Source organism: Mercenaria mercenaria, chromosome 1 (assembly GCF_021730395.1).
Source record: "Mercenaria mercenaria strain notata chromosome 1, MADL_Memer_1, whole genome shotgun sequence".
NCBI lineage: Eukaryota > Metazoa > Mollusca > Bivalvia > Venerida > Veneridae > Mercenaria > Mercenaria mercenaria.
This window is the reverse complement of record NC_069361.1, coordinates 78,278,726-78,304,304: the sequence shown is the minus strand read 5'-3', so window position 1 is coordinate 78,304,304 and position 25,579 is coordinate 78,278,726. Positions and strand designations below refer to the sequence as shown.

The window sequence follows — 25,579 nt, the reverse complement described above, 5'->3', positions numbered from 1 at the left end:
CACATATCCAGAGACAACAGGCTGAAGTTGTTTGTTCTAATGTTATCTTAACTCCGGTTCAATTTGTCTGATACATTAAATTAGAACTTGGTGTTTTTGCACTGATGTCCTATGGTGAAGACAAAAGTCAGACAGGTTATTAAAACTGTTAAGTTTATATTTGTGTAGATAGGTAATTTTGCTGGTATATTATTTCGTGAATAATGGGAATCAGTTTAGATGTTCTGATTTTGTTTTTTCTTCAGACGTTAGATAACCTGCCCTTGTCCAATCCAGAACATTTTGGTACACCAGTGATTGCCAGAGGAAAAAGAGGTAGATCTGGTCTTGGAACAGGGTGAGTAAGAAACTGCAAATTATTCTGTCTGTTTAAGGGTGGTTTTAGCAGAGATTGTGATGGTACTGGAGAAATGTCTTAGGTTAGAGGTTGTCTTTTACCACTGTTAGTTTGACTGTTAGAGCTTCCATTTCTTATGAGTTCTTTCATTTGGGGAAGCTGTCCTGCTTTAAACTTGGATATTTGATGATCAGTGGTTCTGCCAATCTTGCAATACTGAAAAGATTGAGTGAAGGGCATCCAGGTCTTCCTCTGCCATTGAATATATAAAGGTGCATAGGCATGTATGTCTTTGTGTTACTTCAGACCATTAAAAAATGATAAAATTTGTTTGTTTAGTTAGTATGGTTAAAGAGTTGCGTGTTTAAATTAATAAGACAGTAAAATTTATTTTTAGGAGCAGCCATGAGGATAGTGACTCCTCCTCTGAAGAAGATGACAGTCCTCGGAAAAAGTATCGTGGGAAAAATCAGGAATTAGTGGGCAAAATAATGTTTTACGAGACTGGTGACAGAAAGAAGACACAAACAGTACCTGCGCTTGTGGTGTTACCAGATGCCAATCCAATTGAACTGAAAAATAAGGATCATGTTCTTATCAGATCCTTCAAGGATGGGAAGTTGTAAGTAACAGATTTGGACTCAAAAGTTCCGGACTTAAAAAACAAATGGTTTCCACCTTTTCAGATAGTTCTGTATGGCCATTTGTATATTTATTTAATACTTGATTGTTAAAATTCCTTAATTACCCTAAGTTACTCTAGATATGCAGTGAACATTAGTTAGATCACTATTTAGCTCTCTCTCCCAAGTTTGCTTTTGTTATCAAATGTGTTTAACCTTTGAACAATTTTTGCCTTTTACAGTATGTCAGTTGCAAGGAAGGAACTAAGCAATTTTGCAAGAGAAACAGTACTGAAAAGTGAAGATAAATCTTTAAAGCCAGGTATGGTTTAAGTTTTACTTCTGTTTCAGATTTGGAAATAATGCAGATTTTACTTAGTACCAGATTTAAAAGATCTGAGTTATTAATTGGTTAGAAATCACTTTGTTCAATGACTGACTGTTTTGTAGTACCAGTTTGCATGTTAAATGTCACTACTAATTTGAGTTATTACATGACTTTTATGAATTGAATATCCATAGCTTGTGCTACTGATGGTCAAAATTTTAATACTAAATTTTGCTGGGCTACACTTGAATGTGAAACTTTATTTCTAATGTCATGTAATATAACACTGAATGACCATTACCCTTGACCATTTGGACTTTTAGCAATAGTTTTGACTATTGACTGGCAAGCCATTCATTAAGTGTATAATATATACCTTTACTAGAAAAACTATTGAAAAAACCATTGCTGCTTAATTATCCACAAATGATGATGAGTTTTAGCTCATCTGATTTTTTTGAAGAAAAAAATGATGAGTTATTGTCATCACTTGATCGGCGTTGGCGTTGCCTGGTTAAGTTTTATGTTTAGGTCAGCTTTTCTCCTAAACTATCAAAGCTATTGCTTTGAAACTTGCAACACTTGTTCACCATCAATAGCTGACTCTGTTCAGCAAGAAACATAACTCCATCCTTCTTTTTGCAAGAATTCTTGCCCCTTTTGGACTTAGAAAATATTAGATTTCTTGGTTAAGTTTTATGTTTAGGTCAACTTTTCTACTAAACTATCAAAGCTATTGCTTTGAAACTTGCAACACCTGTTCACCTTCAAAAGCTGACTCTGTACAGCAAGAAACATAACCCCATCCTGCTTTTTGCAAGAATTATTGCCCCTTTTGGACTTACAAAATCAGATTTCTTAGTTAAGTTTTGTGTTTAGGTCAGCTTTTCTCCTAAACTATCAAAGCTATTGCTTTAAAACTTGCAACGCTTGTTCACCATCAAAAGCTGACTCGGTACAGCACTTTCTTTTTGCAAGAATTATGTCCCTTTTGGACTTAGAAAATATCAGATTTGCGTTTAGGTCAACTTTTCTCCTTAACGGTCAAAGCTATTGCTTTAAGCAGTTATTTGCTATTGAAAGCTGACTCTGCACAGCAAGTATCGTAACTCTACATTGCTTTTTGCAAGAATTATGGCCCCTTTTGGACTTAGAAAGTCATGAGTAGGACAATATTTCTGTTATACAGAGACAAAAAAATCAGATGAGCGTCTGCACCCGCAAGGCGTTGCTCTTGTTATTATTTTAGAACTTGACAAATCTGTTATTCTTGAACTTTGCAAACATAGCCATACCAAAGTATCATTTCAGCCTTAATAAAATATTTGAATATTTTGTCTCGATATTTCAGCAATGGAGAAGGCCTTATTATATATAGATAATCGTGAGTTGCCGGCGACTTGGAACAAGGAAGAAATGCTTGGCTCAGATGATGATGAAGGGGATGAAGAAGAAGATGTATGTTTAAATACTGAGACATTTATAGTTTAACTTGATCAGGGACATTTAGACTGTTGTCATTTTAAGTTTTATTATATATCTATAAATATTCTGTAAAAGTATTGCTTTTGCTTCACAATTAAATAGAAACAGAAATATTGCACTAAGTGCTTTGACCTACTTCCATTAATATTCTTGACCCAGTAAAGAAATAGTTCTTTGTTTTAGGGTAATTTATTGTTTTATGTTCAATTAAAAACATATATACAGGTGAAGACATATTATCAAAGGGTTATTGTAACAGTAGCTTGATCTGGGATGTATTTGGCTCTCAAATATATTATACTTTGTGCTTGCACGCCTTGTGCGATTCAAGCCTGGAAAAATCCATGTTAGCAAAATACAACATCCCAGCTCAAGATACTGTATTGCATAAAGAGTTTTGTATCGTATTGATCAAGTTCAGATAAGTTATACGATTTCACATACTTAAAACTAAACATACTTAAGGTTACGCAGATATGAACAAGTGTTAAAGAACGCATCAATTTTGTAGCAACTGAAGTGTTTGAACCCAACTAGCATCTACAGTGGTTTTATCATTGGTATAATAAGATACAGATCTTGATCAGTAGCTGCTCAGATGGTCTTATGAGGAAGCCATTCAGCTGGCTTGTGGAAGGTCATGGATCCACCCATGTATCTGCCCTTGCCTGCAATAACCCTGTAAAAAGTTGCTGAGGGTTTCTTTTAGTTTCACAGTTAAAAGCTCAATAGTGACCATATGACCTGACTTACGTTTATGCTGCAGATTCAACAACAATTTTTTGTTGGTATGACTAAAACTTAAACAAATAGATAAAATATTTGATGTTCAGTCAGAACAAATTTTTATTGTAGACATCAGATGATGATGAGATTAGTGAAGAAAAGGATCGCTTTGTTGCCCAGCTCTACAAGTTCTCTGATGATAGAGGTACGAACTTAATAAAGTTTTCATATAGCAAAACTGCGTTAACCAGTCATTGCCTGTTAATATTTCTTATTAATTTTTCTTTTGTAATGATTTTACAAAGTGGGTTGCAAAAATTGTGTAGCTTGTTTGTACACAGAACACTGTATATGTCACTTCTTATGAACTTGTTACTGTAAACTGTCATTTTTCTCATTTTAACTGAACTGTTTGGATAATAAAAAAGTAAATAAAAAATATGCTTACTACATCAACTGTTTTTTTTGTAAATTGTCACTTCATCTTTTGGCAGCATTTTAAAATTGTCAGTTATAATGTCCTCCCAACAGCTCTTTAAAGTGTTATGTACACTTATTTTTAAGGTACCCCAATTAATAAAGGTCCAAGCCTAGGAACAAAGGATTTGAATCTCTACAAGCTGTTTAAAGTTGTACAGAAGTATGGTGGATATAATAGGGTAAGTTACGGAGGTTTAACATCTTTTCTGAAAGATAGGTATACTTATTGAATGGTTTGATGCATAAAAGAATTATTTTACAGACATTGTAAAAGGATTAACCCATATCATGCTGGACACTATTGATTCAGCCTTTACGACCAGTGCAGATAATGATCAGCCTGCACATCCGTGCAGTCTGGTCATGACCTGCACTGTTCGCCATTCAGTCAGTGTCTTTTTAGTATTCACCCCTTTTAACAGTTAATGGTACTGTCCAAATTGAAAGATGGACAAGATCATTACAGAAATTTATCATGGTAAGGATTAATGAGGAATCCTTTCATGCCTGAGCAAAAATTGGGCCATTCAGTCAAAGTTTAATGAAAGTGGCAACCTGACTATTGACTTGGCATATGTTACAGGAATAAACTATTTACAGGCAGTAGTTACAAGGAGTTAGTAGTAATTCATATTGATGCGTTTTTGTGCAAGTGCAGGAGAAATTCAGCTATACTTTGACATATACATGTATACCCAGGGTATTAACTTGTGACATCAATGCAAAGAGGATATTGAATGAGCTGTTAATGGTATATAAAACACTTGTTTTGAAATGAATTAGTGAAATTGCGCATTTTGATTGGTTTTCAGGTAACCAACCAGATGAAGTGGAGACTTGTCTATTCGAAAATGCAGCTGCCACCTTCAAACACTGCTTCAACACAGATCAAAAATGCCTACAAGAAGTAAGTGACTCTTACAATGTTTCATGTGGAGATGTTGTCAGTGACTTTTTGAAAATGTCCTAGCTATTTATTCCAACAGTTGAGGGTTGTGTTACAAGCAAGGATAATTGTTTTTTTATGCCCCCGAAGGGAGGCATATAGTTTTTGAACCGTCTGTCGGTCTGTCCGCAATTTTCGTGTCCTTTCCATATCTTTGTCATCGATGGATGGATTTTCAAATAACTTGGCATGAATGTGTACCACAGTAAGACGACGTGTTGCGCGCAAGACCCAGGTCCGTAGCTCAAAGGTCAAGGTCACATTTAGACATTAAAGGATAGTGCATTGATGGACGTGTCCGGTCCATATCTTTGTCATCGATAGATGGATTTTCAAATAACTTGGCATGAATGTGTACCACAGTAAGACGACGTGTCGCGCGCAAGACCCAGGTCCGTAGCTCAAAGGTCAAGGTCACACTAAAACATTAAAGGATAGTACATTGATGGGCGTGTCCGGTCAATATGTTTGTCATCGATGGATGGATTTTCAAATAACTTGGCATGAATGTGTACCACAGTAAGACGACGTGTCATGCGCAAGACCCAGGTCCGTAGCTCAAAGGTCAAGGTCACACTTAGACGTTAAAGGTCATTTTTCATGATAGTGCATTGATGGGCCTGTCCGGTCCATATCTTTGTCATTCATGCATGGATTTTAAAATAACTAAGCATGAATGTGTGACACAGTAAGACGACGTGTCGGGCGCTAAACCCAGCTCCGTAGGTCAAAGGTCCTAAACTCTAACATCGGCCATAACTATTCCATCAAAGTGCCATTGGGGGCATGTGTCATCCTATGGAGACAGCTCTTGTTCTCTAATTGACTGACAAGTAACTACTACAATTTGATTTGTAATGGATACTCACTGTTAATATCTATCTGCAGTAGTATTCTGTACTAGTACACTTAATTTGAACTTTGTCTCATTTCAGATACCTTCATGCTTTTGAAGACTTCTATCGTAAGTTGGGTAGTTCTATGGGAACTATAAGTAGACCTAGCAGAAGCCGTAATGACTCTGGGAGAAGTATTCTCAGTTTCCGTGGCAGGGAAGCAGCAAGAACACCAGATAAGGTAAGACGTTTATACTGACTGTTTTGGGTTTTTTTGTCTTTGATTAATTAATGTTTGCATCTAGCGTTTAATCTGTCCCAAGGTATCCAGTTTGTGTTTGACTAGAACCACTATTACCTAAGTATTTGCTCTTTTACTGAACTTGTGTGATAAAGACATTAAGGTGGCTGACTTCAGTAATTTGTCCGATACTGCTGTTTGTGCGAAGCCTTGCTTAGGTGTAGATTCTCTTATATGAGGAAGTCATCTACTTGTAGCTGGCTTGCAAAAAGCCAGGGGGTTTGCAGAGTGTCCCAACTGTACCTGAGATAATGCTAGGAGAGGCGTCCGGGTTCTTCCTCGTTATGGAAAGCTGGGTAGTCGCCATTTGACTGATAATTGTGTTAGTGTGACTCTAAATCCAACAGAAACAAAATTACAAGACTTGGAGCTTTGAAAGATTATAATGATTTTGCTTATATATACACCACTTTAACATAATTTATAAATGTATATTTAGCAATAGTTTTTTTTCACACAGACTGAGAGTGAGAGGGAGAAGGTATCAGAGGATACAAAGTCTGAATTTGACAGTGATGCAGAGAGTGTCGCAAAATTAGGTAGGTATTTGAAATGGATGTGTCACTGCATTGGAAGTAAAATATGTAATAGAAACTGCTAGAAAGTTTTCATATTTTAAGTTAGGTTAAAGCTGTTACTTTGTGACATACACAGTGGTAACATTTTCATTTCTAGTACACTAATATGCTTAGTATTTGGACAATATTGGTTGAGATTTCAGTATGTGTACATTTTCACTTACATGTGATAAATTTCTACACACAAAAAAAAATAGCATATGCAAAACTGCCTAAGAAATGAGTGCCTCTCCTATCTCTTTATACAGCATTGAACAGCAAAAATTGGTTTCACATCAATTTTGTCTAAATTTGATGGAAAATGGAGTGTGACAAAACATATATAGTAGTAGTAGTATAATAGTACCCATACAAGTATCTCGACATCTCTGTTGTCTTCAAAGTGGGCTAAAGATTTATGTTGGGAATCTCAAATGTTGATTTATCTTGATTAAAATCAGATATGTCACATTTATGACATAAATTGGTCCAAGCAGTCATGTTTCTGGATTTTTAACAGAACAGTAACTCTGGTATTTTGCTCACTTTGAACATAAATATTTATAGATAAGAATGGCAAATCAATCAATGGAATAGCTAGCTTATTTCTGGGCACTGTAAGTCATTTACAAAATCAAGAATTTGTCATTGATGAAAATTGTTGTTGATCGTGTCTTGGACCATTCCATCATGATTTGTTGATGCAGTATTTTATCATCACATCACTGCTAAATATGGCAAGTCTCATTCTTAACAGTAACCACACTATCCGAGGAGATAAAGGTTCTTAAATTATTTGGAGTTTATTTTGTTTGTCTCTTTCTTTAAAGCAGGTACACCAAAAAGACCAAAGTCTGCTCGCATGAAAACTGACGTTCTAAAAGAAACTAAAAAGGTTGAGGCAAAAGAAAAGGAAACTAAAGAAGATAAAAAGATGGAAAAACAAGAAACAAAGAAGGATGATAAGAAAGAAAGTAAGAAAGCTGAGGAATCACCAAAGAAAACAGTTGCCAAAAAGACAGAAGAGAAAAAGGAAAATAAACAGCAGGAGGTAGAGAAGAAAGGAGCCAAAAAGAAAGAAGATGGCAGTGCCAAGGAAAAGAGTGACACAGAAGAAGAGCTCAAAGATTTACAGAAAAAGGTTGTTGTTTGTTGAATTGTCTTTCATTTAACATTTTGAAAAAAGTGTTAAGATAATCATACTGTTGCTTTAAAAAAATATTAACATGTTTAATTCTTCAGATGCGCACATTCCCAAACCAAGGATTAATGATATTGTTTAGAAAAAAATAGTCATTGAATGTGAAAATAAGTGCCTAAATTTTGTCCTATCTGAACCATGAGTAAAAATACTTAGGTTTTGTTTGTAATAAATCAGGAAAGTTATCTTGAAGAATAATTTAATAAAAAAAAATATTTCAGATTGGAAGAAGGAGATCAATGAAAACAGAGGAAAAGGCAGAAGATGATAAGGAAGATAGCAAGAAAGACAAAAAGGAAGAACAGAAAGAGAAAGAACAGAAAGACAAAAAGGATGATGGAGAGACAGATAAAAAGAAAGAAGAAGAAAAAACAGAGAAGAAACCAAAAAAGAAGAAAAATGGGAAAAGTGAAGAGTCCTCGTAAGTATTACAGAAATTTTGTGCTGTTGTTACTTACACCTGCTGTTTGGTCAAGTTTTTTCATAACATGATTTGGCGTGTGACATGGCAAAGTGCACATAAATTTGCTTTGGTAAAACTAGTATGATTTGATACAAACAATTGAAAAAACATGAAATAATAGAAAATTTGTTTATTTTACATTTAAGATTGAAATTAGCAGAATAAACAAAATTGAAATTATTTTTATCATATCTATGGACCAACACCATGCTGTTTTTGTTACAGAGATATGGAGACAGAGTCTGTAGCAGCGTCAGTGAGCAACACAGATACCAGTAATCTTCCTGCAGGTGCAAAACTACGTGTTAGATATGGTAAAGGCAAAAACACCCGGGAGTATGAGGCAAAGGTAAGTATATTTGGAAATTAGTTTATATGTTGAGTCTCTAGGCATGTTCAGAGCCTGATTTCTTTCACAATTGACTTACTCAAGGTATTTCTGTAAGAGCACACATTGGATGTATCAGTCAACTTTAAAAAAGAGTTATTATTCAACATCTTTACTTCAAATTTAGTCTGAAATCATTAATTTTTCCACTCCATAAGTTAAAATTGCCAAGTATTTGCAAACTTTTAGTTTTAAATAAGTTTGAAATCTTTATTGGTGTGTCCTTCCAGTTTGTTACAAGACTTCATTAATTTAAAATTGCTACATTTTAGAAACTTAAAGAGTCTTTATCAATATTTGGGTCATGCTTGAGGTCTAGACTGATATATAACTAGCTGCCTTGCTGAATAAAGTCATTAAAATTATTACCCAGATATAACTCTTGATTTTAAACAAAGTGATTAAATATGGTAATGTAGAGTTTGCACAGTGAAGTTGGGGTCATGGTGGCAGACTGAATCAGCTGCCCCTTACAAATATGAGTTCAAGTCCTGCTCTGGTCTTTATGTAAGGAAACCATCCAGCTGGCTTACAAGCCAGAAATAAATCCTGGAGGAGAACATTGGGTATTACTCGACAACTAAAGCTGGAAAGTCCCATATAACTTGATGATATAAAAAGGACTTGTGGAGGCTGTTTAGATGAATTAACTGTTTGGTTTCTGTATCTTTTGATAGCATTCCTTAGACTGATATCCAAACAGTAACTCTAAGGATTGCTATCAAAAGATACAGAACCAAAACAGTCAATTCATTTAAACAGGACTAGGAATGCTCAGTTATCCTTACATCTTTTGATCTAAGTATAAAAAACTGAGTTTTTAGGCCTGTCAGCATCTGATTGGGTGAACCTGAGATCAGTTTTAGAATTGACCAATGAGAAAGCTGCATTCTTTGTCTTGTGTCCTTGAACTCTGTTCCTTATCCACAGACTTGGTCTTTGATTTAAACATTCTCTTCATGAAAATTTTTTGTGTTTTTTTTTAGATATTAGAGGTAAGCTCGGACCCAGGACCTGCTCAATATCTGGTACATTACCAGGGATGGAACACCAGGCATGACGAGTGGGTGGGGCGTGATAGGATCATGAAAGTGTTGGAGAGACCAGATAGTATTAAAAGTAAGAAACCAGTGCAGAAACCATCACCTAAGCCAGGAATAAAGGTAGAGTCATTAGATTATGAAAATGTAATGTTTATCTTGGAAAATTGCAGACCTTAATGCATCTTAAGAGATTGCAGTGGTATCAGGTTTTAAACAGCAAGCCTTTTGATATAGGGCTTATGTCCTAACTGTTACTATGTTTCCAACATCATTTTCATTTCATGATGGTGGGTTCAGTTAAAGAATAAATTGTGGTTATGCAGTTGCCATCTTAAAAAGTACATTGGACTGTGAAGTAGGCTTAAACAAGTCATCAAACCTACTAAAATAATGACGTTTGATAATTTTGGCTCAAATTTATACAAATTATGGCCTTTTTTAACTTTAAAAATGGGAATTGGAATGGATCAACTTTATATAGTTTCACTGAAAGATTTAATATAAAAACTTCTTAACAGCTGAGCAAAATGAAGTTTGGCATAATATATAAGTAAAGCATTACTGTAACTTTTTAAAGCAGAAACATCACTTTTGATTTAAGAATAATTTGAATATACATCAGCAGCAATTAATATTACAGCTAAACCAGTAACATCAAGGACATGACAAAATTAATTTTACACTCATTTTCTTGTATAGGGTCCAAAGAAGAAATCTTTACTGGACAAGGCTCCAGCCTCACCTTCCAGTGTAAAATCAGACTCGAGTACGAGCCAGGGACCAGGGAGACCTGCTAACAAGGCTGGGAAATCTACATCATCTGCATCATCATCACCTTCAGTAACTACTAGTGCCAAACCTAGACCAACCAGGTCTAACAGCATTGAACTCATTACAGATGGGCTGCCTGGTAGGTTTACAATACACTTTTATAGCTCTGATGTAATGGTTCAAATTTTCAAAGTTTTGTTTTAATATTTTAGAAGCAACCAGTGTAGAGATAGGCCCTAAAATTTTCAGTGATAGAAATACATTAAATAAAGTCTAGAAATTAATTTCCAAGTCCTTGAATTAAACAAAAAGGATTTCACAAATGTGAAATTTATGATAGTCTTGTAATATCAATAGCAGAAGTTTTAATATTTAATTTAAAGTTCTGATCCGCAAAAAAATGACAATTCTTGCCTTGGGATAGTACTTATAAGCAGAGATATCTATTAGTTTACTTCTCTTGCAATTACACAACTGAGTGGAAAATGAAAACTGTTTAAGACACAATATCATACTTTTTTGCACAACAAAAACATTAGGATTTATTCCTATGTGTTTGATTTACCCCTCAAAGCCTGCTTCCTATTATTTTGTCAACTTACTAATGGTAAAAAATTAACTTTTAACAAGCTGATAATAAAATGAAATACCAGTAAGTATTTAATAGTGCAGATAATATAGTTTTGCTTGTATCAAAATGTCACAATAGAAGCACTTTTGTAATACAGAACACCTGGTAGGATTAGTAAAGGTGCAATTATATTGATCTCTATTTCCTATGCCTACCCTGTAGCCAAGCTGTGTAGAATGTTTTTAGGGGCCCCTGTTGTCAAAATGTACAAAATAAAACTCACTTCAGATCAGTCTTTTTGGTTTTAAGTCAATACATTTCAGAATCTTTCATCATGAGGGTTTTGCAGATCCATCCCTGAAACTGAAACTGATTATTTTTAGCTTATCTGATTTTTTGAAAAAAAAATGAGTTATTGTCATCACTTGATCGTGTCTGCATTGCCTGGTTAAGTTTTATGTTTAGGTCAGCTTTTCTCCTAAACTATCAAAGCTATTGCTTTGAAACTTGCAACACTTGTTCACCATCATAAGCTGACCCTGTACAGCAAGAAACATAACTCCATCCTGCTTTTTGCAAGATTTATGGCCCCTTTTGTATTTAGAAAATGTCAGATTTCTTGGTTAAGTTTTATGTTTAGGTAAACTTTTCTCCTAAACTATCAAAGCTATTGCTTTGAAACTTGCAACACTTGTTCACCATCATAAGCTGACCCTGTACATCAAGAAACATAACTCCATCCTGCTTTTTGCAAGAATTATTGCCCCTTTTGGACTTAGAAAATCAGTTTTCTTGGTTAAGTTTTATGTTTAGGTCAGCTTTTCTCCTAAACTATCAAAGCTATTGCTTTAAAGCTTGCAACACTTGTTCACCATCATAAGCTGACCATGTACAGCAAGAAACATAACTCCATCCTGCTTTTTGCAAGAATAATGGCCCCTTTTGGACTTAGAAAATATCAGATTTTTTGGTTAAGTTTTATGTTTAGGTCAACTTTTTCTCTTAAACTATCAAAGCTATTGCTTTGAAACTTGCAACACTTGTTCACCATCATAAGCTGACCCTGTACATCAAGAAACATAACTCCATCCTGCTTTTTGCAATAATTATTGCCCCTTTTGGACTTAGAAAATCAGTTTTCTTGGTTGAGTATTATGTTTAAGTCAGCTTTTCTCATAAACTATCAAAGCTATTGCTTTAAAACTTGCAACAGTTTTTCACTATCATAAACGGATGCTGTACATCAAGAAACATAACTCTATCCTGCTTTTTGCAAGAATGATGGCCCCTAGACTTAGGAAATCATGGGTAGGACAATATTTCTATTATACAAAAAAAATCAGATGAGCGTCAGCACTCACAAGGCGGTGCTCTTGTTATTAAACGCCTATTCCATACAATGACATATTCAGTGGCGTTGTACATTTAATTTAACAAACCTAACAAAAATTAAAAAACATTCCTGTAATAATATGTAGAGGGACACAAGGGCCATTAGCTTTGAAGAACATTTTACAAGTCTTTAATTATTAAATATATGCCTGAGAAATGAGACTTATCACCGGCAAAAAACAGTGGTTGGGGTCCACAGAATATTGTAGCTCTCTTGAAAAAAAATTTCCATTGTTTACAACCTTTGTCCGAATGTTAATGGGTATAATATCTCAACCAGGTTGAAGAGGCAGGCCGACCTCCCAGTGGTTCTGGGGTTATGACCCCTAATCAAAACTTTGAAAATTGACAGTGTCCACTCAATTACTACTAAAAGTACTTGTTCTTGTTCTTGATAGTAAACAATAATTTATACAGAATGGGTATTTCTATAAAAGCTAAGGCAAGTTTGATAACCAGACAGATCTGATTAGTATCTTTAGAGTTTTGGCCCTTGTATGTATCAAAATGATGGTGCCTGCTCAGTTATTGAAGTATTTTTTCTTTGATCTCAACCATACTCAGAATGTATATGTCTCAGATCTAGGACATGTTTGCTAACCAGCCAGTTTGGATGAATATCTCTATGAAGTTATGGCCCTTGACTGCTTATGATTTCTTATTATAAATAAGTGACCATTGTCATGAGAAAAATTATGTTGTCTCCAAAGGTAATTTCATATATGGTCATATATGTATATGAGCCACGCCATGGGAAAACCAACATAGTGGCTTTGCGACCAGCATGGATCCAGACCAGCCTGCGCATCCGCGCAGTCTGGTCAGGATCCATGCTGTTCGTTTCCAAAGCCAGTTGCAATTAAAGAAACTGTTAGCTAACAGCATGGATCCTGACCAGACTGCGCAAATGCGCAGGCTGGTCTGGATCCATGCTGGTCGCAAAGCCACTGTGTTGATTTTCTCATGGCGCGGCTCAATTATTTTAATTATATCTTTATTTCATTCCTATCTTTTTCAGCAAAACGTAGAAAAAGGAAAGTGTCCAGTGTATATGATTCTACAAATGGTAAATTTCTTTACATTCATTTATATAAGGACTGTTCAAGGAAACAAAGGCAACTTTGGGGCAGAATGACATTAAAAAAAAACGGGGTCCCTTCAGAATAATTATACAGTATGTGTTAATTTACAAAACTGATATCAAAGTCACTCATCCCACATATCTGGGAATGAAATAAAAGACAACATTCGAAAATGTTTTAATATTTTAAGTTACCGATCATGTGATGACTGTAGTTTGGAACATAATTTACTTCATTTATCTGCAATTGAATATCTGGAGGCATATTAAAATCACACTGTCTATGTGTGTGTCCAAGTAAATTCTTGTACGGACTGTAACTCTGCCATCCATAAAGGGATTTTGAAATAACTTGGTATAAATGTTAACCATAATGAGTTGATATGTCATGCACAAGACCGAAACCCCTAGCTCCAAGGTCAAGGTCACATTTAAAGGTCCAAGGTTAACAGGTTCTGTTTCTTGTCCGGCCCATAAGGCTGCCATCCATAAAGGGATTTTGAAAAATAAATGTTTACCATAATGAGACAATGTGTCCTGCACAAGACCCAGACCCCCTAGCTCCAAGATCAAGGTCACACTTAGAAGTCAAAGGTTAACAGGTTCTGTTTCATGTCCGGTTCATAACTCTGCCATTCATCTAGGGATTTTTAAATTACTTGGCATAAATGTTCCCCATAATGAGATATGTCATGCCCTAGCTCTAAGGTCAAGGTCACACTCAGAGGTTAAAGGTTAACATGGTCTATTTCTTGCCCAGTCCATAAGTTTGCCACCGATGAAGGGATTTTAAAATTACTTAATTACTTGGCATAAATGCTTAGTGGGGGGGGGGGGGGGGGTGCTGATTTGGGCATTTGTCAGTAATAGTGACAGGTCAGTTTTGATCCTTTGTCATAATACGAATACAACAACATATTCCCAAGCTTTTGAAAGGTATATTTAATTGACAAGGTAAAAGGGTAAATAGCAAACTAAGTATATAGGTAATTCAAAAGGATATGAAAATAGATAATACACATTGTGTTGCAGGTTCAGACAGTGAAGAAAGTGGGAAGTCGGACACAGAAATGGACACATCAGAGGTGGACCGAAAAAATGAGAAATCCAAGACAGATTCTCCCATTAAGTCCTCCAGCATGCCTTTTATAGCCTCTGAAAAATCAGAGGAAGATATCACTGAAGATCTGGACTCCAGTATTGACAGAAGTCCACCAAAGTTGATGAAACAAGTAGATATAGGTAAAGAAACTGTTGAAACTGAAGAAAAACTAAGTGAAAAAGAGCAGACAAAGGAAGAACCTTTAGCTCCTGTATTAAATGTAGTTGAGATGGAGAAAAATAATGAACCAATTCTGGAGAAATTAGAAGCTCAGTTGAACTCCACATGTCCAGAAAAAGTTGAAAAACCAACTGAAAATAAAGAGAAAGAAACAAAAAAGAAAGAACCAGAAAGAAGAGGTAGAAAACCACTGGTGAAATCTGTAGTTAAAGTTGATAAAAATGTTGAGCCAGAAATTGTTAAGAAAGAAGATAAAGAAGAAATTGTTGTTGAAAAAGAAACAGTTAAAGTCCAAGAGTCTCTGTATGATTTTAAAGATGAACCTGAAAATGATACTGAAATTAAGTTATGTAGAAAGAAAGCTTTCGAAAGTAATTCTGTTAAAGATGATCAGAAGGACATTGTAAAACCTGAAATTGTTAAAGAGGTTAAAAATGTGTTGCAAGGGTCTGTTGATGATTCAGGGAAGGAGTTTGCAGGACATACTCCTCCTCATTTGTTAGATGAAAAAGACACTGCGAAATCGGACTCAGAGGTGGAACGTAGGGGCAGAAAGAAGAAAATACTTACTGTCAAAGAAACAGTGAAAGAGTTGAAAACACCAGTACCTACTGTTTCTGTTAACAGTATAGAGGCATTAATTTCATCAGGGCCTCCAGAAAAGAAACCATTTATCACACTTGCAGAGAAGAAGCAAGGATTCTCTCCAATGGTGAGGAAAATACCAGTAGCAGTAGAAAGGCCAGATATCGAAAGTGCTAAATTGTTGTTGCAAGTGTCTGAAGTTGATAAAATTGAGAGGAAAGAAGAAGTCAAGAAGATGCCTGACCTGTTGGTCGTTCACAAAGCTTCTCCTGTGAAAACAGATATTGTTCTTGGAAGGAAGGTTGAAACTGGCGAGCAAGAGGAGATAAATGGTGATATACAACCAAATGATGAAGTGAAGGAGGAAGAAAATGAAGTTCCAAGTGTTAAGAAAAAAGTGAGGAAGAAAACAAAGAAAAAACTTGAAATGGAAGAGCAGGAAATGGTTGCTATAAGAAAAACTTCAAAAAGAGGACCTGGTAGGAGAAGTAAAGAACTTATCAATAAGGAAAAAGATCTTGAAAGTGCTAGTGCTTCAAAAGACAATTCTGTGGATATAGATCTAAGATGTGAGGAGCAAATACGATCTAGATCTGCAAGTCCAGAAACAGTTTCGGGAAAATCATTTGTTCAGGAATCCCAAGGGTTTGTGCCACGAATTGAAACAATTGACTGCCGAATTAGTGACAGTCAGGGTTCGGACAGCTTTTCATTAAAACATGACAAAACTGAGAAATCTCATTCAATGAACAAAGGTAATTTGTTTGAAAATACTCCACCAACCACGCCTGAGCATGACTCTGATGACGCTGTTCAACAGCATGGCCATAATGATCAAATCAAAACTGCCGGAAAATTGTCAGATGAAGGTGGTTCAAAAACAGACTCTAGTCAGGCAGCAGGTAGTGAATCTCCGGTTGGTAACGCAAGTCCGTCGAATAGAAGCACAGGCAGCAGTAGTGGTGTGATCGCAGGTTCAGAAGGCAGCATTGATGTTCCAGTGTACTCTACAAAGCGTCGTCGGGAGTCTGATGAGCCAACACCAACAAAACGTCGAAAACGAGCTTGCAGAGGGAAATCCACTTCAAGCAGAACAAAGCAGTTAGGTATGTTATTTGATCTGTTATTCTTGTTTTTGTTTATAGTTTCTTTAACTTGCACAGCCTTTTCCATCGGTCAGATTCTAAGCTGAGCTCAGAAACAACCAGTTAAATGCTGCAGTTCTTTTTAAATTGGTCTCCAAACCCAGTTCTATAGCTTTAGATCCAAGAATCTTTAAACATGGCAAATATTGTTTGAGAAATTTATGATTTTTAGTCCCATACCGGTGCAACACCGGAGGGGATTATAGGAATGCCCTCCGTCCATCTGTCTGTTCGAGCTTCATTTGCATATAGGAACAATAGGTAAATGTACTTTTTCTTTGATATCTTTCATTCCGTAAGCTTTTATATGGCTTTTCTTCTATTACGTGGCTAAAAGAACAATAGAACAAAAGAGTAGCCACATAAATACCCATATGTAGTGTAGGAACATCCGTCTGTCCGTCTGTAAATCTGGATCCAGTGATAACTCAAAAAGTATTCAAGGCAGGTTCATAAAACTTGGTAAGTATATAGAGGGTAATATGTAGATTATGCTCGTACATGACTTATGTTTGTAGGTCAAAGGTCAAGGTCACTGTGGAGGTCAAGTAAAAATTGTTTCTGCTCCATAACTTTTAATATATACATTGTATATGCATTGATGGAATATCTTAGTAATTACAAACATTCCCCATGATGAGAGAATGTGTCAGTGCATGATCTAGGTTTGTTGGTTAAAGGTCATGGTTCAAGGTCAAGTAAAAATTTGTTTCTGCTCCATTACTTTTAATTGCATTGAAGGATTTTTTAAGTACTAAATTGTATACAGAAATGTTCCCCATTGTTAGATTATGTGTTACGCACATGACCCATGATTGTCAGTCAAAGGTCAAGGTCACTAAGGTCAGGGTCAAGTAAAAAAAAAAAATTTAACTGGTAGTGGACTTCTGTATTGCCACTGCAATACTCAGTTACTTGTTCTTTTTCTATTGACTCATGTATTTACTTGCATATAACTGGTAAAAGGTAGGGAACCAGGGAATCTGTTTAACTCAACCAATATCTGTAACATATCAAAACTATTGAGACTGTTCATATAACACTAGCACAGTACAAATCAACTCAATAGTTGACTGAAATGTTCATAGATACTATTATTTTTGCATGTGTGTAGTAAACGTAATCAAACGTTCGTATTGTTCATGATAGATATATGTGACAAATCAAGTTGAAAGTCCACTCATTCATGTTACAGAGTTAAAAAGTTGAAATGGCACAATGAGTTTTATAAAAGAAGCAGAACTTGAATAATTACCATACTTAAAATAGAATTTAATTTATCATGCCTTAAAATTGGGTTTCGTTCTGCACACTTGTCTTAGAATTGTGTTAATTTAGCTGTTACAGAAAGATTGGAATGATAGTTTGGTTTAGGGCACTATTAGTTTCACTTAAGAAGGCCTTATTAAATGCATCATTCTCTATTAATGCACAACTAAACCTTATCCAATTTGATTGTATAAAGCATTGGATTAGCTTGAGACTTAGAAACCATACTTAATCTTTTGCCTGCTGGCAGCAAGTGTTCTGCCTTTGCGACCAGTGCAGACCCAAGATCAGCCTGCACATCCCTGCAGGTTGATCATGGTCTGCACTGTTCGCTATTCAGTCAGTAAGTTTTCAGTGAACACCCCTTTGAATAATAAATGGTATTGCCCAAATTGAATGATGGACCAGTCCATTTTAGAAATTTAGCAGGCTAAAGGTTAAAAAGGTTTTAATCAAGTAATATTAGAAAATAGAAGAACCATAGCCAGTTTGATTCATTACAACAAACAGATAAACGCATTATGATTCAATTACTTTTTACTTTCAGCTGACAGTGATAGTGAAGACTTCAGTAAAGGTCGCAGTCCGCAGTACTCGTCCGACAGCTATCAGAGAACTGCCAGCAGTGCAAATAGGTCACCAAGACCTCCCAAATATAATTTCAACCTCGGTAAGTTCTTTGTTGTTAAGTCCTCTTGCTGCAGCATTTGTCCCGCTTACAGGTTTAGATATATTTTGAAACAGGAGTCTTGCAACTGTAAGCGACTGCATATTTGCACTTCATACCTCCTTTTCAAAGATGGAATTTTCCTTATCCATATACAGTGAAATCATGTACCGGTAATTGATAGATACTGTTTGATCTTGCTAATCCTTAACCAAAGATGATGTAAAGATTACATCATCCTAAAGGTCTCCAAGGTAGTACACACGTGTAGTAGGATTTTCTGAATTTTCAATTTTATGGCTAAAAATGTAGTTTTGCCAGTGTTAAAATCAAGCAAAATATAAAAAAAATATTTTGGAAATATTTGTAAACAGAGCCTCAACTGCAAGGGAATTGAAAAACATGTTTTTAGTGCTCTGTGTTTAAAGGGAAACTGTCCTTATGGCATTGAAATCATCAGAAATGAGGCATAGAGAGTGATTAATATAACTTATTTCACACTCTACTTAAAATTAATTAGTTTAAATTAAAAGAAAATTAAGCAAAATTTTAGCAAAAAAGAAAGAATCAAATCTACAGTACATTGTACTTAACATAGTGTCTTTTAGCTTGTTCCAAAACATATATAGAGAGTTTCAACAGTTGTTTTATTTGTATTTACAGAAGAAGGCAAATATTTGGAAGGCACAGATAGAATATCATTCCTTGTTGATAAAATCACTGAGATACGCAAAATCTACATGAACCTCAAATCAGAAGTGGCATGCATTGATAGGCGGAGAAAAAAATTGAGGAGAAAAGAAAGAGAGAGTAAGTGTTCCTTAAAAGATATTACATACAGTCAGACCTGTGTATAAAGACCATCCTCTTAAGAGCCAAACTATGGTCATTATTGCAGTTGGTCGTTATGTGCAAATGTTTCAGTCAGAATCAAAATTAGTTGTCTCTATTCACATTTAAATTTATTGTCTGTGTTTGGACTGCTTAGAACCCTTGATAACTTAACCCTTACCCTTCTAAAGTTCTATAATGAACTTGTCCAATTTTCAATTTGGACAGTACCATTGACTGTTAAAAGGGGTGCTTACCAAAAAGATACTGACAGAATGGCGAACAGTGCAGATCTTGATCAGACTGCATGGATGTGCAGGCTGATCAAGATCTACACTGTTCGCAAAGGCAGAATCAATCGTGTCCAGCATGATAAGGGTTAAAGTTTCTGCTCATTCCCTTGCAGCTTCAAGTGATCATTGTTATACTTTAATTAAATCCTTGAAATTTGTTGAGGATGCTTATTAAAATAACTCTATTTTGGCATTTTGAATGATATTATCTATTTATGGTCACATGTTTTTCTGTATGTGACTTGAAAATGCCTTCGAAATAATTGGAAATTTGAGATAAGTGGGTTCGAGATATAGAGTTTAAACTGTATTTGACTCTAATATGGTGGCCTAATTATTTATGGCATGCCATTTATGTCTAGAGTCCTTTGACTGCTCAGTGTCTGTTGTAGAAATAAAAGCAAGGTCTCTTTTATGTTCTGTGTAATACAATTATTAATATTTTCCTGTGAAGCACACCCAGTTGGCAGAAAAGGTAAAGCATAAGTCTTACAATCACAGGTCATAGGTTTAAATCCCATTTGAAGGCATATATTTTCTACAAATCTAGACTTGTGATTCATGAATGGAAAGACTAGTTTGTTCTTTACATTTTACACGTGAAGAAGTTTGAGAGTGTATTTTAGTACAGGAACAAAATCCAGCAAACTTTAAGGTTGTCTGACGGCCTTTTCATTTGTGAAAGACTGCGAAAATTTGTGTTCATGTAACAAAAACCATATGATTATTTCTAATAAGGTATTTCTGTGTTTACAGGAGAGGCTCAGAGCTCTTCAGCAGTGGAGGTGGAATGCTCATGACCTAGTGCTAATTCATCACCATGGTAACTTCCCCAACATAACCATAGCAACATGACAACACATTCCTATCTGACAACACTGTGTGTCAAACTCTTGTATAAATATTGCTTCTCGAGATTTTATACCTATTATTAGAAAATTTTATTCTTACTAAATAGACTAGATTGTTATTGAAAAGAAAGCTGAACTGTTTTCTAGAGCCATGTGCAATATGTTTGAGGTTTTACTATATATTATTAACAATTTAAAACTGGCAATTTTTGCCGTATATTTCAATCTACTAAAAAAACCACTTCTGTGCTGTAATAGATATTTATGTATTGTAAGCCAGTACTAGTAATAAGTGTGGATTCTAACTAACCAGTAAGGTCTAAATAAAAAGTGAACAGACTGTTTAGAGCCATCATGGTTAAGTGGTTAAGGTTGCCATGTTTGAACCACTTGCCCCTTATTGATGTGTGTTTGGAGCCTTGCTTGGGATGTTGAATTGTTCATGGGAGAAAGTCATTCAACTGGCTTACAGAAGGTCGATGGTTCTACCTAAGTGCCTGCTTGTGATAACATAATGCTCAGAAGAGCACCTGGGGTCCTCCCTCGCCATCAAAAGCTACAAAAGTCGCCATATGACTTAAATTGTTTTGGTTTGACTCAACCCAACAACAACAACAACAAAAATTGAACTGTCTCTAAAATTCCTAGGTTCCTACTTTCTTGAAGTTTTTTAAAATTCCTGAAAAAAAAACCTTGTAAAAATCAAGCCTGCTCCTAAAAATATCCTTAGCTTTTCTATAAATTCCTAAATTTTTATCAGACATGAACTCATGTTAATTTATCTCTTAAATCATATACATGTAAATTATATCTAAAATGTTTACAAATATACAAAAGTTATGTAAAAAATTGTAACTGAAATATTTTTGATATCATGGTATATTGTGCAAATAAGTATAAGTGGGCTATCATGAAATACTTAGACATAGATGATGGAATTCATTCAAAGTCTGTACTTTGTGATCATGCCTTATACAAGATACAGAAGAACATTGTTGGCGCATAATTGTTAAAGACATTTTGTTGGATAGGAACTGTTTGAATTGTGATTTATATACATAATACATCATTTTGTAAATAGAAGTCTTTGTATATATACATCTTCCTATGATGTTCCTGGAATTCATTTTTATGTTACTGGTTAACCGTTAATGTAAAGGTTGAGGTGGCCTGTGTATGCAAATGAATGTGTGTAGTATTTCTTTACCAAAGTGTCAAATTTAGAAGGTGCGAAACATACATTTTGTTGATTCAGCTAAAGGAAATAGGTGTGCATACAGTTTAACCTCTTAGAGTGGACATACAGTGCAACCTGTCATGAGTGAACACCTATTTATTGGAAGACAAAAATGTGTTTGTTGTAAAGAAGTTATTGCTCAGAAAAAGTTAATTTATTAAGAATGATATCTTAATAGGGGAAGAAAATAGAGGTCTTTGTAGAGAAGTGTTTGCTGTATATAGGTGTCCTTAAGAGAGGTTCAGCTGTATTTATAGACCACTAGTTAAATGTCTCTTGAAGTTTAAAGCCGTAAGTTTACTATAAGGAAGGCATTTAAGGAAATTGTAGGAGGTGCCTGTCACCATGTAAAGATATTTACTACACATATACTGGACCCAAGGTTATAAAATAGTTTGTAGACCAGTCTAAAATTCAAGCACCTGATTGTGTGTATAAGAGCTAGAATATTGAAATTGACCAATGGCAAAGTTGTATTCCCAGACTGGTCTTCAACCTTGGTTCCTGTATGAATTGAAGTATCAACCTTATTTATGTCTCCAGTGCTATGTAAATATGGCACTAATTGTATGTGATATTTTTGTGGATCAAACCATGAGAAATTGTAAAAATGAATTTATTTTTCATTTTAAATTTTCTTTTTATAAAGATGTAAAAATTCCAGCTGCATCATTGACAACATTGTGAATAAATTATTGATCAAGATTTAGAGTAAAAAATGATCAGTACAATCTGGTGTTGTTATTTGTACAAAGTAGAGAATTTAGTGTATATTATATAGCATATATTTATAAATATCCCAAGCTAAGAGGAAAGAATATAGATGTGTTTTCTGAACATCTACCAGTAAATGTCTGTATAGTTTCTTGTCTGAGCTGTACTAGTATGTCATAAACCTATGAAAGGATTTTCATACCGTAAAACTGGTCATAACATTCACCCCATCGAGACAATGCACAGACCTTGTCTTTAAAACATGCCAGCCTAGGGTTGGGGTCAGAATGCATGTTGGGAACTTTCTATATAATTCAAGGTCAGGGTTAGATCCTTACTTTTTTTCTAACAATCCTGGCGGGATTCCTCCTTACAAATTCAGCTGTCCCTCCCTGATTTCAGGAATCCCTCCCATTTTCAGTGATTTTATCGATTGTAAACACTATTTAAAAAGATTCAATAAACATATATAACCAAATTTGAAAGCAAATACATCTTTCTTTTATTTATATTTATTGAACATAAAGAATCGATACATTAATTTTGTGGCCTTCACTGGCATCATGCGTTTTTATTGTTTGGACTTTAAAGTTTGAAGGCTGAACACCACTAAATCCAGCTGTTCTTTGTTTCATATAAAATTCACTCACTTCATAACGGTTTTTCGACATTTTCTAGCATATCAGATTTTCAGAGACTTATATTCCCATAAAGAACTAGATCGCTACTTTAGAAAAACAAAAAGAAAATGGGGTGTTAACTTTTATATAAGAAAACTACAGTTCGTTAAATACAACCCGCTGAATTTACTACTTTTCGCTTCTTTCAATTTCTCTTTTCGTGACATTAAATTCTTACGCCGCCATTTTTATCTAGCATGCAATAGGAACATGCTGATTTCAATAGAATGCAAAGTGATACATACTGAAACGCGGTAGGGTAAAAGTAAGCACGTTGCTGCCGAGAAAATGCACTAGGAAAGGAAAAAAGATTAGTACTATTTATATTTGGACTACTTGTGACTAGACCTGCGGAGGCTTACATTCTATTTGGTAGTGATCAGCCTATAAGAGAAAATTTTTGTTCGATTTTTCCATGAATTCGCATTCATTTTCAAGGTACACCTATTTTACAATGATTCTGCTTAGTTTTGGTGCAAAATATTGAGAAAATGTAGAGAAATGACAATTCATTACAGGTCACCCCCATCCCCAAAAATATGCAAAATTTAGCCCTGTGCAGGCAATATTTCAATTTATTTTACCTTATTCGTGGAATTTACATTTAACATCCATTTAATCGTTACGATGTTTGTCATTTTCATTCAGAAACATGCTAATTTCAATATTATTTAGGCAACTGAAGTGCTAAAATCGAGAATAGACATTTACTAGGTCTTAAAACGAACCAAAATAGTGCCACCTGGTCGAAAATTTGATCTTAATTCCAAAAACACAAGAAATTTAAGCGTTTTTAGCCATTTGTTACCGTTTTACATCATAAAGAATAGATTAATGGCATTTCCATTCATTTTCGAGGGGTTTCAGAAAATACCATGTATTGCCCCTTATAGGCTGAACACCACTAAATCCAGCTGTTCTTTGTTTCATATAAAATTCACTCACTTCATAACGGTTTTTCGACATTTTCTAGCATATCAGATTTTCAGAGACTTATATTCCCATAAAGAACTAGATCGCTACTTTAGAAAAACAAAAAGAAAATGGGGTGTTAACTTTTATATAAGAAAACTACAGTTCGTTAAATACAACCCGCTGAATTTACTACTTTTCGCTTCTTTCAATTTCTCTTTTCGTGACATTAAATTCTTACGCCGCCATTTTTATCTAGCATGCAATAGGAACATGCTGATTTCAATAGAATGCAAAGTGATACATACTGAAACGCGGTAGGGTAAAAGTAAGCACGTTGCTGCCGAGAAAATGCACTAGGAAAGGAAAAAAGATTAGTACTATTTATATTTGGACTACTTGTGACTAGACCTGCGGAGGCTTACATTCTATTTGGTAGTGATCAGCCTGAACAGCCAGTGACAAATGAACCGACGGTTTCGTACTGCCTACAAACTTCACAATACATTTCCTGTTTATCTGCGTCGTGTGAGAGCAATTTGTAGTCCTTCAGCCATGAACTTTGAAAATCACGCTTACGTTGGTTTTTAGCTCACCTGTCACAAAGTGACAAGATGAGCTTTTGTGATCGCGCGGTGTCCGTCGTCCGTCCGTCAGTCCGTGCGTGCGTCCGTCCGTCCGTAAACTTTTGCTTGTGACCACTCTAGAGGTCACATTTTTCATGGGATCTTTATGAAAGTTGGTCAGAATGTTCACCTTGATGATATCTAGGTCAAGTTCGAAACTGGGTCACGTGCCTTCAAAAAGTAGGTCAGTAGGTCTAAAAATAGAAAAACCTTGTGACCTCTCTAGAGGCCATAATTTTCAATGGATCTTCATGAAAATTAGTCAGAATGTTCATCTTGATGATATCTAGGTCAAGTTCGAAACTGGGTCACGTGCCGTCAAAAACTAGGTCAGTAGGTCTAAAAATAGAAAAACCTTGTGACCTCTCTAGAGGCCATATATTTCAAAAGATCTTCATGAAAGTTGGTCAGAACGTTCACCTTGATGATATCTAGGTCAAGTTCGAAACTGGGTCACATGCATTCAAAAACTAGGTCAGTAGGTCAAATAATAGAAAAACCTTGTGACCTCTCTAAAGGCCATATTTTTCATGGGATCTGTATGAAAGTTGGTCTGAATGTTCATCTTGAATATATCTAGGTCAAGTTCGAAACTGGGTCACGTGCCTTCAAAAAGTAGGTCAGTAGGTCTAAAAATAGAAAAACCTTGTGACCTCTCTAGAGGCCATAATTTTCAATGGATCTTCATGAAAATTGGTCAGAATGTTCATCTTGATGATATCTAGGTCAAGTTCGAAACTGGGTCACGTGCGGTCAAAAACTAGGTCAGTAGGTCTAAAAATAGAAAAACCTTGTGACCTCTCTAGAGGCCATATATTTCAAAAGATCTTCATGAAAGTTGGTCAGAACGTTCACCTTGATGATATCTAGGTCAAGTTCGAAACTGGGTCACGTGCATTCAAAAACTAGGTCAGTAGGTCAAATAATAGAAAAACCTTGTGACCTCTCTAAAGGCCAT

The 25,579-nt window shown here is 35.3% G+C and overlaps 1 protein-coding gene across 2 annotated transcripts in view; it reads left to right on the top strand.

The window, feature by feature from the left end:
• LOC123564969 (AT-rich interactive domain-containing protein 4B-like) overlaps window positions 1–22,420 on the top strand; it is a 30,842-nt gene extending 8,422 nt beyond the window's left edge. The window contains exons 6-24 of one of the 2 annotated variants that reach the window (XM_053551695.1): window positions 246–337; window positions 735–959; window positions 1,203–1,282; window positions 2,640–2,746; window positions 3,629–3,704; window positions 4,064–4,158; window positions 4,792–4,886; window positions 5,861–6,002; window positions 6,523–6,601; window positions 7,453–7,760; window positions 8,042–8,241; window positions 8,509–8,632; window positions 9,658–9,834; window positions 10,414–10,624; window positions 13,467–13,514; window positions 14,562–16,502; window positions 18,358–18,480; window positions 19,141–19,287; window positions 20,358–22,420. In XM_053551695.1, the coding sequence (XP_053407670.1) occupies window positions 246–337; window positions 735–959; window positions 1,203–1,282; window positions 2,640–2,746; window positions 3,629–3,704; window positions 4,064–4,158; window positions 4,792–4,886; window positions 5,861–6,002; window positions 6,523–6,601; window positions 7,453–7,760; window positions 8,042–8,241; window positions 8,509–8,632; window positions 9,658–9,834; window positions 10,414–10,624; window positions 13,467–13,514; window positions 14,562–16,502; window positions 18,358–18,480; window positions 19,141–19,287; window positions 20,358–20,401 (4,314 nt within the window). In that variant the 3' untranslated portion in view covers window positions 20,402–22,420. Of the gene's footprint in view, window positions 1–245; window positions 338–734; window positions 960–1,202; window positions 1,283–2,639; window positions 2,747–3,628; window positions 3,705–4,063; window positions 4,159–4,791; window positions 4,887–5,860; window positions 6,003–6,522; window positions 6,602–7,449; window positions 7,761–8,041; window positions 8,242–8,508; window positions 8,633–9,657; window positions 9,835–10,413; window positions 10,625–13,466; window positions 13,515–14,561; window positions 16,503–18,357; window positions 18,481–19,140; window positions 19,288–20,357 lie in introns of both variants that reach the window. The other variant, XM_053551691.1, reaches the window with a different exon arrangement.
• Window positions 22,421–25,579: the final 3,159 nt, after the last annotated feature.